The following is a 15368-nucleotide window of genomic DNA, read 5'->3' as shown; positions in this document are numbered from 1 at the left end:
GCAACTATTGGATATGAGAGGCAGACAATTCAATTACAAATAATTGCTTAACATTGAAAACAATCTGCACATGTAACTGGATCCTGAGAAAATGTTCTGGCAGTGAAAATGTGACACAGACATTGTTTTGCATTTTGGTATACATCGTGTGGTACCCAAGTAAAACTACATCAATCTTTTCTTCTTCTTTTTTTTGTAACTAAGACACAGTTGTAAACTTGGCATACAGTAAATAATCTGATTTGAAAGGTCTTATTGGTATGCAGTAAATCCGAGTGTGGGTGGAGTAAATTCTTTATCCCCCTAACTTTAATTTCTAATGATCCACAGGAAAAATATAACTTCTGTAGACATTATGAAAATATTAGTTAAGCTTTAATTAAAATATACATTTACAATTCATCATTACAAAACATGTACATTGTTTATATTTACACATGTATACAAGAAACGTGCTGAAATGTAAGGATAAGGATTAGGGCCAGTGAAGAGGGAAAAAAAAGGTTGACAGGATTCTGACTTTATTCTCAGCATTCTTACTTTAAAATGAGAATTCTAACTTTAAGGTGAGAATTCTGACTTTATTCTCAGAATTCTGACTTCCTGACCCCCCACCAATTCATAGCTCTACGTGACAAAGTCAGAATTCTGAGATAAAGTGAAAATTCTCACTTTAAAGTCATAATTCCGAGATTAAATTGATCAAATGAGAATTCTGAGAATAAAGCCACAATTTTCACTTAAAAGTCAGAATTTTGAGATTCAAGTGAGAATTCAGATTTAAAAGTCAGAATTCAGAGATTCAAGTGATAAAGTGAGAATTCTCACTTTAAAGTCAGAATTCCGAGATTAAAGTGATAAAGTGAGAATTCTGAGAAAAAGCCACAATTTTCACTTAAGTCAGAATTTTCACTTAAAAGTCAGAATTTTGAGATTAGTCAGAATTCTGAGATTCAAGTGAGAATTCTGATTTTAAAGTCAGAATTCAGAGATTAAAGTGATAAAGTGAGAATTCTGACTTTAAAGTCAGCATTCTGAGATTAAAGTCAGAATTCTCACTGTGATTAAAGTCAAAGTCAGAATTCTCACTTTGAAGTCAGAATTCTGACTTTAAAGTCAGAATTCTGTGATTAAAGATAAAGTCAGAATTCTAAGATTTAAGTGATAAAGTCTTTTTAAAGTCAGAATCCTGCCAACCCTTTCCCACCTCTTCACTGGCTCTAATCCTCTTCTGCAGAAATGTGACTAAAACAAAAATCAGAAAACCTCTAATGTCCGTCGTGTGATAAAAAAAAAAGAAAGAATATTTATAAATCACAATCACAATTTCAGACAAATTTGAAAAGTACAAATATTAGGAGCTGATTTGTTTTTACTTCTTACATTTTCTACAGTTTATACAGCACATGGGTGCAGGAATAGCTTTGCAATAAATCGGCAATACATGTACCGGTAAATATGATTAAAAAGATGAACATTGAGGAACCTGAAGCAGAATGGATGAAAGCTTCAACTGCATGAACATGTGCTTAAGTCACTGTGAACCACAAATTCTTAACACTGTAGCAAGGAACACCAGAGGTGCGTATAGTTACTCACATTTACAAAACAGTGACTCACAGTAACATCTCTATTCATCTCCCCGTCCCGCCAGTACTCACAACTTGCACTCTTTAAAGATGTCTTTGTCTGTTTTTTCACTGACGGTTTCGACGGCTGAACGGTTGCTTTTGTGACGCTGGCTCTGCACGCTGTGATGCAGCCCGTAGCCAAAATAGATGAGCAGGCCTGCAGAGATCAAAAGTTACAGTTCGCTGACTTGGACGAATGCATGTGGAACCTCCAATCCGGTCTGACACCGATTGACTTGAAATGTTAAGGGAATTAAAAAAAAAAAAGTTTTTCATATTTTATCCCATTAGTGTAGTTTGACTTTGGAGGTTCCACTTTATTTCCGAATGTTCTTATCAGATGTGTAGCCTCACCTAACGCCATCCAGATGGCATATCGCAACCACGTGGTGCCTTCTAACTGGAACATGAGGTAAACGTTTATAAACACACTCACAATCGGCAGCGCAGGGAGTAAGGGCACCTGTTGAGCAAACGAATAGGCACGTGTTGACATTGAGATTTCTTTTTTGCTTGGTTCCTCATATTCCGATTTTTAAAACGCACTCACCATGAAGGATGCCTTCCTGGAGTTCTGTGGGTGCCGCCAAATAAAGAAAACGGCTAGTAGCAGGATAGTGGAGAAGATACAGACAAGCGCCACACTCCATGCCTCCATGTTGGATAACGAATCCATGGCCAGACTCAGGGTGATGCATAGCGCAGCCACACATCCAACTGTACACAGACATGATAAGAAGCAATGACTTACACCAGCAACTTTATCTGGAAAAAGAACCATGTTAAGGCAAATAAATCTGTCAGGAGCCGCAAAACATTTTAGATTCATTTTCTTCTACCTTTCATCTTCTGTTTTGTTTTTGGGGTGTCATTTTTCATATTTCATTTTTCATATATTTTTTTATTTGAGACTTTTCTGCCTTTCTGTCAAATTTCTGACATTTTTTGGCAATTTTATGGACACATGGTAATTTTATGCCTCTTTTCTTCCTTTTTAGACATTTTTGGGAAATGTTTTTCCCCTTTTTGCTATACATTTTCTGTCATTTTTGGCAATTTCGTTGACATTTAATGGTAATTTTTTGCTGTTCCTCTTCCTTTTTGGACATTTTATGGTCACTTTTGGGGTATTTTTAGGTATTTAAAAAAAAACTGCTTCCTCTACTTTTTTTTGTCTTTTTCTGACATCATACACATTTTGACACTATTTTTTTGAATATTTAATTATTCATTTTTTATTTAATTTTATTTAATTATCTAAAAAATAATTTGAAAAAAGTAAAAACATATATATGAATTTTTGACCTATTGAGCAGTGTTGATAGCTGAGGACAAGAAAAAAAGGTGCCCTTACCAGAGACTAAAATCAGCATTGTGACTCTTTTGGAGGTGTCAGAATTTGGAGATGATGGCGGCTTCAGGAAGCTAAATTTGGTGTTGGATTCCATGATTTGTAGTCCTCCGTCATCAGATGGAGTCACTTGATACCTTCAATCACAACACATACACGACATGAGAGGATGTCGTTCAAACCATTTACGGTGTTAATGATTTTATTATATGTAACCTCAGTATTAGGATGCATATCGCCACTAGAGTGTAGGCAAACAGGGTTCCGATAGACATCATCTCCACTAAGGCGTCCAGGTCAAACAGCAGAGCCATGATGGCTGAAAATGGAAGAAAAATTAGATTTGTAATCAATACAACTCAGCACATGATACACTACATGTGTAGATTTTACTCTACATTGGAGCAGGGGTAGTAACGACCCACCAGATTCAACAGGTGGCGCTCTTCTTTTTGTTCTTCCTTTTAGATACTTCGCTTAAATTGCTAAGAGTCTCCTAATCCTTACAGTGTTGTTTTAGGAATAATCTCCTCTATCCAGTATGACAATATTGTACAGTATACATTTCTGCTGACATACATTTACCACCAAAATTCGAATATTGTTTTTAAGAAATTGCATTAGGTTACTCTCTTCCTTTTGTAGTGTTGTGTAAAAGTTGGGCATTTATTTATTGCCCAATCAGATTTCAGCTTTTTTTGTGCCACCAGTAGTTTTCATAACCAGTAGAATCAAATTTATATCAGCATCGGGACTTTTTAACCAATCCGATTTCAGATTTGTCCATCCAGAGCCAGTGAACCACTGATTGGTGGGTCAGAGCAAACCTGCCGCATTAATGAAATTAATAATCTGCATCTTTCTGCCGATGTCATAATGGCAGAATGGAAAAACCTCAGAGCGTAAGAACGAGCAATGTAACTGAAAACTAGTGTCCGGTTTTCAGCATTGCAATTCAGACTCCTCCGTACAAATGTTTACCTGACACAATTCCAGATGATATGGTAGCCACAGCAGGACTGCCCCTCGAGGTGACTTTGGTCAGGGGTTGGAAAAGAAGGCCGTCCCTTGCCATGGCAAACATCACCCTGGGCATCGGAAACATGGAGCCCAACAGGCTGCACAGACCAATAAAAAAACAACAACAACAGGCTAAGGCGTTGATCCACCGTTCAATCAAACATTCAAATTTGAGTTCAAATTTGCGCTTATACCTGGTGGACAGGGCACACAATGACCCCACGGCCACAACATATCTGGCTGGACCCCAGCCGATGTATTCAAAAGCCACGGGCAGGGGGCTTTTTTTGCTGAGCATGTAGTAAGGCATCATCAGGGTGAGTGCGGCAGAAACGGCAAAGTAGGCCAGGAAGCAGATCAGGAGGGAGGCCACAATCCCCACTGGAACCGATTTTTGAGGGTTCTTCACCTCCTCACCTAAAGAACACAAACAGGCTACTTAATAAAGTCAAATTTTTCTAATTACATGTTAAGAATAGCTCACCAATCCCAATAAAAATATCTTTACAATATTTCAAATTGCTTTAACAAGTGGGAAAAAAACGACTTTGTTTGTCCTTAGACTTACCCAAATCAATTAAAAAAAAAAAAGAGACATGGTTATATGCAATAAACAGCCAATGATTAAACAAGTGAAAAACAAAAGTCACAAAAAAACTTCACCGTAGACGACTTCCTCGTAACTTGTGAAACTTAAACTCAATAAAAGATGAGCTCAAGTGACTTTGTGTACTTTTCTGGCATATAAACTGTTTATTGTTATGTACTAAATACTAAAAATACTTTTTTCTTTTTTTTTTACTAATATAAAAGTACTAAAAAATAACTCAAACGAATACTACAACTAAACTGAAAAAAAGCATTTTCAAAAAATTAAAACCAAACAGTCCTGCTCTAAAAACGAATGAGAACTAACTGCATTTGAAAAACAAAAGTCAAAATGTAATATACCGGTAAGCTAACTATAGGGAAAAGTTGTCATTAGTCATTAAAATCAGCAGTTAATTGCTTTTTACATAAGTATGACACTATAGAATGTAAAAATGTTACTATTAACAAACATTTTCAGGAGTTCTTACAAGGTACAAAAATAATAAAAATCCAAAATGTTGACTCAATCATAACATTAGCACAAATGCTAGTGTACTAGCATGAGTATTTTACTCTGCTAGATTATGAATTACAGCAGATTAGTGTTAGCCGTTAGCCGTTGCCATTTTTACGGCAATGACAGGCGTATTTAACTTTTTTTCCCTCTTTTTTTTTTTTTATAGATGTTCATCTAAGATAGAGCAAGCAAGGCCACAATGTTCAGTTCTTATGTAAATGTTTGCTTTATTGGTGCAATAAGCAATAAAGTGATTTATATTGATTTAATAAGCCACGTTCAATGGCTTCAGCGTGTTTTTGTTTTTTTTATATGTGTGATCTTCTCACCTGTTGTCGCGATACAGTCAAAGCCCACAAAGGCGTAGAAGCATGTTGCCGCCCCAGCCAGAGTTCCACTAATGCCGTACGGGAAAAAGCCACCGGCACCAAAGTCGCTTGTGAGATTGGCGGTCGTGCTCAGGTTCCTGCACAAAAAGAGAGCGCGTTATCTCATCAGCGGGTTTCATGTCCCGTAATCTGGAGGCCGATAACGCCTTATCTGTCAATGAGAGGATGCTGCATGCACCCAAACACAAACGGTATTGTCGCTCTAACTCTTTTGACTTTACCTGGCGACTGCTGTGGCGTTGAGCAAGTCGGCTTCGCTGATTTGCCAGTTAGCGATGTCTCCTTTAATGAAGCCCGAGATGGCGACAAAGACAAGGACCACGATGTTGACCCCTGTGAAGACCTTGTTGATTGAGGTGGACTCTTTCACCCCGAAGGAGAGCAAGCCTTCAGAGGAAAGACAATAAGAAGAGGTTGTGTTAGATTTGACACATCGGATACTTTTTATTTTATTTTATATAATTCTGTGTAAAAAAAATAAGGCCATGAAATTTACGTTGAAACACAGTGTGTCCCCATTAAACACAATATTGTGATTAACATTGGGTTTGTGGAATATGAATTTGGCAACAACAACAAAAAAATACACCTGTTTTAATCAATCTCAGGGGGTGGCCATTTTGCCACTTGCTATCGACTGAAAATGACATCACAATGCATCCACAATTCAAGGAAGATGGAAAGCAGAGGTGGCCAATCCAGGTCCAGAAAGTAAAAACCCTGCCACAGTTTGGCTTTAGCCCCTTGTGCTAGCTAGCTAGCTCCCTAGCAGGTAACCGAGCACCCGGGGAGCTAGCTCGTGAGCTTGCTAACTAGCAAATACTGCTAAAGCCAAACTGTGGCAGGGTTTTTACTTTCTGGACCTGGATTTGCCACCTCTGACGGGAAGTCCGACTCTTCCGACTTCCTACTAAGAAGTATGCACGGGAACCCTTTGAAATTGCAATCCAAGATGAGAAGTCGGGGGAAAAAAGGACCCCGACTTCACCAAACAGTTTAAATTTGACGTCACTCAACAATAGCGAACGCCGTAGAGACAAAGACCGTGAAAGGCATAACATAATTTACCCGATTATAAACATATTTACCTATTTATTTATTATAACATTAATTAAGCTATTCGAAAAAAGTAACTTCACATAACCCAACGTGATTTGGACTGACTGCGTTAACAACAACAAACAGTAGCCTACAACATCGGAATCAGCCACAAACGCTTTATTCTCGGAACTGGGAGAATCCAAGTAAAATATTCCGACTTCCCAACTTCCTTGAATGCAGCATAAGCCCAAAGGCACTGTGATGTCATTTTCAGTCGACAGCAAGTGCCAATATGGCTTCTCCTGAGATTGATCAAAACAGGTGGCTTATGCTGCTTTTATATTCTTGTAAAATATTATGTGTTATGTGTTGGGCCAGGTTGGTATTTATTCCATAAAATTTGGTAGTATTAAACATGTGTATACTTTAATATAGGTTATTTTGTAAAGATTTTTAAAGCAATTCTTCTGGCACGTTCTGTAAAATTCAACAGATTTTTTCCCCCCCGCCTTAAAAAAAATAAAAATTACAGTGTAGTACAGCAAAATTACCAGATAGAAGCACAATGAGAAAAGCAGCAAAGATGTCGGGATAAGGCGCCAACCCCGGAAGACCCATGGCTACATTCTCTTCCAAGTATTTGGACATGACGCCTCCGATGAGGTCATCAAACGTCCCACTCCATGCAAGCGCGACACTGGACGTCCCTGAGCAGAAAGTGAGTGAGGAAAATGCAATAAACCCGAGTCACCATGTAACTGCAGTCATAAAGTCAGAAAATACACATGTTGATGTTTCCGCTAAACTTTAGACTTTGGAGGTTTATGGTCTTATTTACATGGCAGTAAGACAAGATTATAAATATGTGAATCATCTTTGAAGATTCTGCTTCTACAGCAGGTGAAAAGTCACATGATGTATCATATGGACGGTTGATCATTTATGGTCTGTCTTTCTAAATATGTTACATACGATTTTTTTTTTTTAATTGAACATGAATCAATCAAGTGTTTCCCCATTAAGATCAAATTGCTGCATTGAACTCACCAATGACATAAGAGAGAAGCAGATTCCACCCGGTGATAAAAGCCAGCAGCTCCCCGACTGTCACATAGCTGTAAAGGTACGCCGAGCCGGTTTTAGGAACCCTGGCGCCAAACTCCGCGTAGCACAATCCGGCGAATATGGAAGCCACGGCAGCGATGAAGAAAGCGATGATGATGCTGGGCCCGGCCGATTCTCTGGCCACTTCTCCGGAGAGGACGTAGACGCCGGCCCCGAGCGTGCTGCCCACTCCGAGCGCCACCAGGTCCAAAGTGGTCAGGCATCGGTCAAAGGTGGACTTCTCCCCGTCGGGCTCCAGAGGCTTCGTCCGGGACAGGCTCAGGAAGAACGACTTGAGCCCGTTGCATGCCATGCTTAGGCTGGATATGTGAAAGATGCTGAAATTGGAGAGGAAGACGCAGGTGGGAGGGCAGATGGATGTCTTGGTAGAAGGGAGGGAATGAGGGGACAAAGTAGAAGACAGTGAATAATAGCAAAGAAGAGGCGGGTCATTCAACGTGACCATGAATAATTGTCAGGGCCGCCCTCAAGTGCGACTCTATTGATGGAGCCCTACAGATGACAGTTGCTATTTAAAATGGACGCCATAAAGCCACTTCATTTTGGAAAAGTAACTTGTGTTTTCAAAAAAAGACTCGCATTGGTATTGTACTGTAATAATGAGCTTGCGTAACATGTATTTATTATTATATTACCCTTAAAGATGAAATTCTTTACAGTTTAGTGGCAAACCTCTCGAGTGCTGTTTTAACGAGTTGATTTATTTAATCCACCTCAATCCAGTTATTACTTTATAATGCCAATGTTTTGTTATATAACTGCCACTCACATAAAAACAGCCACGTCCTTCACTCAACCATTTGCAACTTCCTCCAAATGTTTATGATAGTATTGAGTCAATCACAGCTATAAACAAATAAAGACATTACATTGTGCACATGCTCAGAGATAGGAAATGAGTTGCGCATTGTGTGGTGAATGCACAACGTCATTACAAAAATAAAGGAACGTGAACGTTGTGTTTTTTGACAGATGTAAACACGATTGTCGTGCACTCTAAAAACATTTGGGTAAAAAAATAACCCACATTTTGTCAAGAATGGACCGACCCAACTTTTGGGTCAAATGAATAACAAAATAACCCCAAAACTGGTTATTATAAATGGATTTTTAATTTAGTAAAAACTTGAGTCTAATTCAATTAATAACCCACAAATCAACCCAGTTGTTGGGGTTGCTTTATGGGTTACTAATTTGGCCCAACTATTTGGGTTCATTAAATAACCCAATTAAATTGGGTAAAAAAAAAAAAAAAGAGCCGACCAAACTTTTTGAGTTATTAAACCCAAAAAGTTGAGTCAAATTAATTTATTAACCCACAAATCAACCCACTTTGTTGGGATTGCTTTGTGGGTTATTAATTTGGCCAAACTTTTTGGGATGATTAAATAACCCAATTGATTTGAACCAAAAATGAGGCGACTCAACATTTTGAGTTATTAAACCCAAAAAGCTGTATTGAATTAAATTAATAACCCACAAAACAACCCAATGTTTTAAAGTTGTTTGTGGGTTATTCATTTCACTCAACATTTTGGGTTAATGGAATAACCCATTTTAATTGCGTCAAAAAGAGTCTTTCTGATCTATTTAACCCAAAAGGTTGGGTCAAAATTAATTTAACTCACAAAGCAACACATTTTTGGGGGGGTTGTTTGTGGGTTATTATTTATTCGACCCAACTTTTTGGATTAATGAATAACCCAAAAAAAGTTGGATCTGTCCCTTTTTTACCTTTTACTTTTTATTTATCACACACAATTAAACAAAGAGATGTACAGCTCTCAGTATCAATTTGGGTTATTTTTCTTAAGGTGCTTTCCAAAAATGATATACAGTAAATAAACATTGCTCGGCTGGAGTTTGAGCGCTCCTATTAAATATGTTAATAAAACACAGGAGGACAAAGCAATCATGGTTGCACACTTTCTCTCGGTAGCTTTCACCTACTCATCCACTACCAGGGGGATTTCACCCCCCTAATCCCTCCCGGCATCCACCTCAGCAGGCTTGAGCGGGGGGGGAGTCGTGTGTGTACCTTCTAGTCTACCTTTGACCAAAGGTAACACTTGGCCTTGCTATCTGCTGAGCTATCTTATCCACACGAGCGATAAGATGCTTAACAACAACAACTGCACGTGATTTGCATGTGTGATTTGTCACTGCAATTATATCACACTCAGATTAGGATTTCCTGTAACATCTTGATCGCATTCACAAATGCAAAACGAAATCAGACTTAATTCAGTACCAGATGAGATTCGAATTCGATAGCCATGCATGTGCTTGTACTGTACCTTGTTTGCTGTCCCACGAGGAGTGACCAGTGGCAGGCGCCAGTATGTATCAGTCCTGCTGACTTGGATGAAGGGAACAGGATTTTTTGCTGCGATATATACAAGAGTGGCCTGCGAGACCCTCCCACTCGATGGAATTACTCACAAAGTAGCCTTTCTTGCGCCCTTGTTTGGATCATAATGTGCTCATTATTGCAAAAACACAGCTGTGAATGGGAACCAAATATCCCAGTGAGGATCTCAAAAATGCTTTTGTCCTGAATTATATTGTTTTGTAAATGTTCCGTATTTGAATTGTACTTATGGTGCAACGCAATGCTCTCGAGTTCTGCAGACTGACTCGTTTTAAAATGAACTCTGTGACTTAATTAATTGTTCATTGTTGGCCATGTACCAAGTTGCTGGTGTTTATTTTTGGTCATTGTATTCCTCAACGGACAATCATCATAAGTGCAATGCACAATCTAAGCACAAGAGAGCAGTATAAAGCACCTAAAGTGGGCCACACTTTCAAGAAAGTGGGTTTGGACAGGCGTCCATAGACAGCGATTCGGCTCCGGCGAAAACAGACCGGCCAATCAAATTGATTTAAAAAAATGTTTGCGTGACGTCATCTTCGTGAGCAACGTCACTCTTCAAGTTTTTCCCGCAACGACATAAGTCATTCACTACTGTCTCTCTTCGGCTAGTAGCCCTGTTGGATTTTTTTTTATGTTTACTCCGTCTCCGTAAAAAAAGAATAATAATAATCAATAAATAAATAAAAATACTTAAACGAGTCGCTTTTCTGACGTCACGTACGCTCTTCGCTCATTGGGTTATTCCACTGTCTGTTTGTTCAGTTTGCCCCGCCTCAGAAATGCGACTGATAGGGCGATTGATTTCCAGGCTGTACTTGAGCATCCCCGACATTCATAGTGTTTTGAACAAGAGGGTTAATGGTAATTAAACATGATTTTCATTTCACGTTTAATCATAACAGACTGTGTTAAATCAGATTCAAAATAAGTATTATACTGTACACTGGTTCTCCTTTTCATTGGTGGTCTAAACATAATTTTATAATTTTAAATAATTCATTTAACAAAAACTGTCAACTGAAAATAATCAGATGTATGACAAAAATGCTATTTTAGGTATGGACAAAATACACAAAGTGCTCTTAATATATTACATGTTTCAAAACACATTTTCCAATACATATATAACAGTACAACTATCCTAACCCAAAAACAAAGGGTTTGAGGCGAATAACAAAATAACCACATATTGTGATTTCTTTTCTCTCTCTCGCTTAAAAATAAAAATTCAAGAACGGTGCAAAACTGCTGAATAGCACACCAACATTAGATGCAAAAATTAATTTTGTGCATTTTTTCACAAAAATCAACTTAAACTTATCTTGCATATCACATCAAATATTATTCCAGAAAATAAAAAACAAAAAAACAAAAATTGGCTTACTCATGTTGTAGTAATAGTATAGGGCAATATAAGACCCAGCGTAAACCCAGAGTGTGTCCGTAGGCTGCGGCCCGCCAGTTGCCTATCCCTGTAGGCTACTATGGTAACCATAACATGAATTCACACTATCTGTAGGCTGTAAAACTCATAACATAAAAACACACATAAAAACACTCATCTTTACAATTAGCTAATCTACTATATCTAGATTGCCAGTTGAAGCAGGACACTCGAAATCAAAAGAAGAAAAGCCCGGGTAGATTTAACATTTGTTTGACCTAAACTATGCCTTGACTGTGCATTGCACTAAGATCAAAGCTACTGCTTGCATAAACCTTTGAGGAAACAACAATTACCAGTGCCTTGTCTTATGCCAACTTTCTGCATCATAAAAATATTTAAATACAAAATAAAGTACTGGCATACATGTATAAAGAAATATTAACTGTAAAATGAAAACACAACTAGTATAACAAAGTAAAACTACTGCCCCTGTTTGTATAATTGGCAAATTTGCTGTTGAATTCATTTTATATTGAATTTGGTTTTTGTATTCATTGTGTTTTATGTTATTATAACTACTGTATTTCTTTGTTGCCCTCGTGGAAAATAGATTTTTAATCAGATTTTTTTTTTTAAATACCTGGTTAAATAAAGGAAATGAATACCATCCTTTGAAAATGAGGAGTGGAAGTGTTTGCTCATCAATACTGCCACCCAGTGGCATTACATTGTATAGCAATGTATGGAAAATTAAGTTGACTTGGAAAAAAAGAGAATGAAAGGAACATACACCACACAGAAGTGCAGATTTGAACTTACAATTATTGTTGTAAGATATATTTCACCCACTGATTTCACGTTTAAATGTCAACTTATAACTGAAAGTCGAAAGTTTTGGTTCTAAAGTGCCATTTTGTCTTACACGACTCTGAATACGTCTAAACATCTTCTGGAGAGAAAACAGAATAAAATCAACTCGCTAAACAGGGCAGCTGTGCGTAAAAAAAAAACTGCGTCAAGTTGTGCGTAATGCGCGCGGGCATCAGATTCGCGTCTTCTTCGTGGCATCCCCGCGGCCGCGCGCACGTACCGGGGAGGCCGTGCGTGCGAGCGCCGCAGTCTTGCGTCACACCAGAGGGAGGACACGTAACGGTCCGCAAAGAGAGGCAATCTGCACCATTTTCACCAGAAACTCCCTTCATTTCGAGAGGTAATCTTTTGTTTCATCCACTTTTTTAACGTGTGAATACATAACGAAACGTTGTCTCTACCCAATTCTTTCAATTCATTCCCTGCACCCTGAAGCAGCCATAGGTGTTAAAAAAGAAAAGGATTTGAAACATAATGAATCAACTATCTGTCATGCGATGTCGAGCGGATTCCGAAGTTTTAAAACTACTTTATTTGAGCCTAAAGATTGGGGTACAGGGAAGGGCGTGGCTCTGCATGTACGGTAGAGACTCAGACCCTTTGACTGCATTCTATTGCTATTTTTGGAAAGACACACTCATGTCTTAAACAAACAGTGCTGCACATGAAAACTAACAGTTTATTTTGTCTGTACTTATTGGTTATAATCAAACAAATAAACACTCATATGAACATTAATTTTTTTTGTGTTGCAGTATCTTATTGTTTTCAAGTGCCTGTATTTTAAATGAGATGTAAAAAAATAAATAAATGTGCTACATTAGACTGAGGGAGTAATCCCTTTAGGCAACTTTGAGGGGAACCCATTGAATTAACAATGAGCTTAGATTCCCTCTAAGGGGTTGTCCCTGTGCACATAGTCACGCTGCATGTTACAGTTGTAGTAAAGTGGCACGGAATGACTCCTTTAACTGCATTGATGTCATTTGGTTTTCTTTGCAGGCCCCAAACTATTGACCCTCGCACTGTGCAGAAACACACGACCAAATTCAGAGATGGTAGGTGGACCTTTTGTCTCACATGTTAGGTAGAATAGACGAATAAAGAATAAACAAATATTTATCAGAGGCAATCAAAGTGGAGTGTTTTTCACACAGTTCATCACAGGGAGCAGTGTGTGTTACATTAACGCTTTGGCTATCTCGACTTTTCCATGTAAGGCCCACTTTGAGGATTTTGTTAAAAGTTGGTTGCTCGGGGTCTGTTTGGTGACCCCGTTGCTATGACAACGAAGCTGCCCCTCTTTCGAGGGGAGTGACGGTGGTGGCTTGGGAATGTGCAGTGGAAATTTGGCTGACTGCCCTAAAACAGCATTGCTGCTGCATTGAACGCACAGTTTTCCTGCAGCCCACCATGACTTGGCATGCATCGTCACAACTTGAGTGGCTCAAAATCAAGGCCGCGAGGGACAACTTTGATTGGTCTAAAAGTTGGCTTGTGAATCAACGCTGACCTCTGTTCATTACATTTGAAAAAGAGGAAGCTGCCTTGTGTGTAATCGGACTCCTTGCTGCACGCCCACTGGCCCACCCCTTCGTCCTTGCACCAGCCACAGACCCTCGCATACACGCACATTCAAGTTCTCTCTAAATGGGGGGGGGGTCAGACAGCTGCAAGTGGCCAGCCGTTTTCATGGAGAAATGTTTCAGTTCTTGTCCAGTCACATATTACCGGTAGTTCTGAAGATTACACAGTGACTTGCCACTGAAAGATTGCTTTTGTTGTTTGTTTAAATCTAGTGCAAAAGAGTAGACCACTACTTGTTTGGAATTTCATTGTCAGAATTCCCAAATAATGTGTGTAATTATTAGTAAGTGTGTATAGTGGGTGTTTGCATTTTGTCAATAAAGCACTCAGCGTACAGTCAAACATTAATTTCAGGGTGGGCGTGAGTGGTTGAGGCATGGTGGATCCAAATGCGGGGAAGCAAGGCAGGAATGTGTGCAGTGCAGTATGAAGAACTTTAATGAAACATAGGGAGAAAGGTGAGCAGACAGTCATGACAGGACGCGAGTAGACTGGTCGCCATGACTAGACAGGACGCGAGTAGACTCGTCGGCATGGCGCGAGTAGACTGGTCGCCATGACTGGACAGGACACGAGTAGACTGGTCGCAATGACTGGACAGGACGCGAGTAGACTGGTCGCCATGACGTGAGTAGACTGGTCGACATGACGCGAGTAGACTGGTCGCCATGACTGGACAGGACGCGAGTAGACTGGTCACCATGACTGGACAGGACGCGAGTAGACTGGTCGCCATGCCGTGAGTAGACTAGTCGACATGACGCGAGTAGACTGGTCGCCATGACTGGACAGGACGCGGGTAGACTGGTCGCCATGACTGGACAGGACGTGAGTAGACTGGTCGCCATGATGTGAGTAGGCCGGTCGCCATGACTGGACAGGGCGCGAGTAGACTGGTCGCCATGACTGGACAGGACGCGAGTAAACTGGTCGCCTTGACTGGAACGAGCGTGACGTGACAGGACCTGATTTGCCTTGACTTAACTTGCTGTGGAGTGACTTGACTTGGCTTCTTGAGTGTGACGATGACGACTTGGTTAGCTGTGACGAGGACGGCTTGGTTAGCTGTGATGATGATGACTTAATTGGCTGTGGCGATGACTTGGCTGTGACAAAGGCTATTTGGCGGTGACAGACGATGGCTACTTGGCGGCGACGAAGACAACTTTGCGGTGACGAACACGACTTGGCGGTGACGAACACGACTTGGCTGTGACAAAGACTTGACGCATGAACTTCCACACATAACCTAGGCAATGCATCCAGACCGACTGGACAAACACAACAGACTAAATACACCAACACTAAGGGAAGACACACACAAGTGTATATGGTTAGACATAACGAGACAAGGGAAGAAACCAGGAACACAAGACAAAAAAAACCAAAAAAAAAAAAAACACAGAACCGAAACATGACAATTAATAAATAAAATAAATGACATTGTTAAATTTTTAATAGTTTTATTTTAAATATTTATGA

At 39.5% G+C, this 15368-nt stretch overlaps 2 protein-coding genes across 3 annotated transcripts in view; one reads left to right on the top strand and one right to left on the bottom strand.

Moving 5' to 3' along the window:
- Positions 1-437: 437 nt before the first annotated feature.
- LOC147168659 (cationic amino acid transporter 2) lies at positions 438-10155 on the bottom strand. Its single transcript, XM_086084593.1, has 13 exons — positions 10108-10155; positions 9963-10024; positions 7588-8026; positions 7092-7247; positions 5721-5886; positions 5440-5576; positions 4197-4419; positions 3964-4100; positions 3199-3301; positions 2986-3119; positions 2182-2348; positions 1986-2094; positions 438-1788 (listed from the first exon to the last, which is right to left on the bottom strand). Exons 1-13 carry the CDS (start codon positions 10139-10141, stop codon positions 1658-1660), a joined length of 1998 nt encoding a protein of 665 aa, XP_085940719.1. The 5' UTR covers positions 10142-10155; the 3' UTR covers positions 438-1657.
- Positions 10156-12498: 2343 nt separating this feature from the next.
- Positions 12499-15368, top strand: part of anxa6 (annexin A6) — a 13938-nt gene continuing 11068 nt past the window's right edge. For both annotated transcript variants that reach the window (XM_086084127.1, XM_086084125.1), the window contains exons 1-2: positions 12499-12639; positions 13302-13357. In XM_086084127.1, coding sequence (XP_085940253.1) covers positions 13355-13357 — 3 coding nt within the window. In that variant the 5' untranslated portion in view covers positions 12499-12639; positions 13302-13354. The remainder of the gene's footprint in view (positions 12640-13301; positions 13358-15368) is intronic.

This window comes from Leptonotus elevatus, chromosome 9 (assembly GCF_054856555.1).
Source record: "Leptonotus elevatus isolate MCC_2025b chromosome 9, RoL_Lele_1.0, whole genome shotgun sequence".
Taxonomy (NCBI): Eukaryota; Metazoa; Chordata; class Actinopteri; order Syngnathiformes; family Syngnathidae; genus Leptonotus; species Leptonotus elevatus.
Note: the sequence above shows the minus strand (reverse complement) of the source record. Positions and strands in the feature narration are given on the sequence as shown.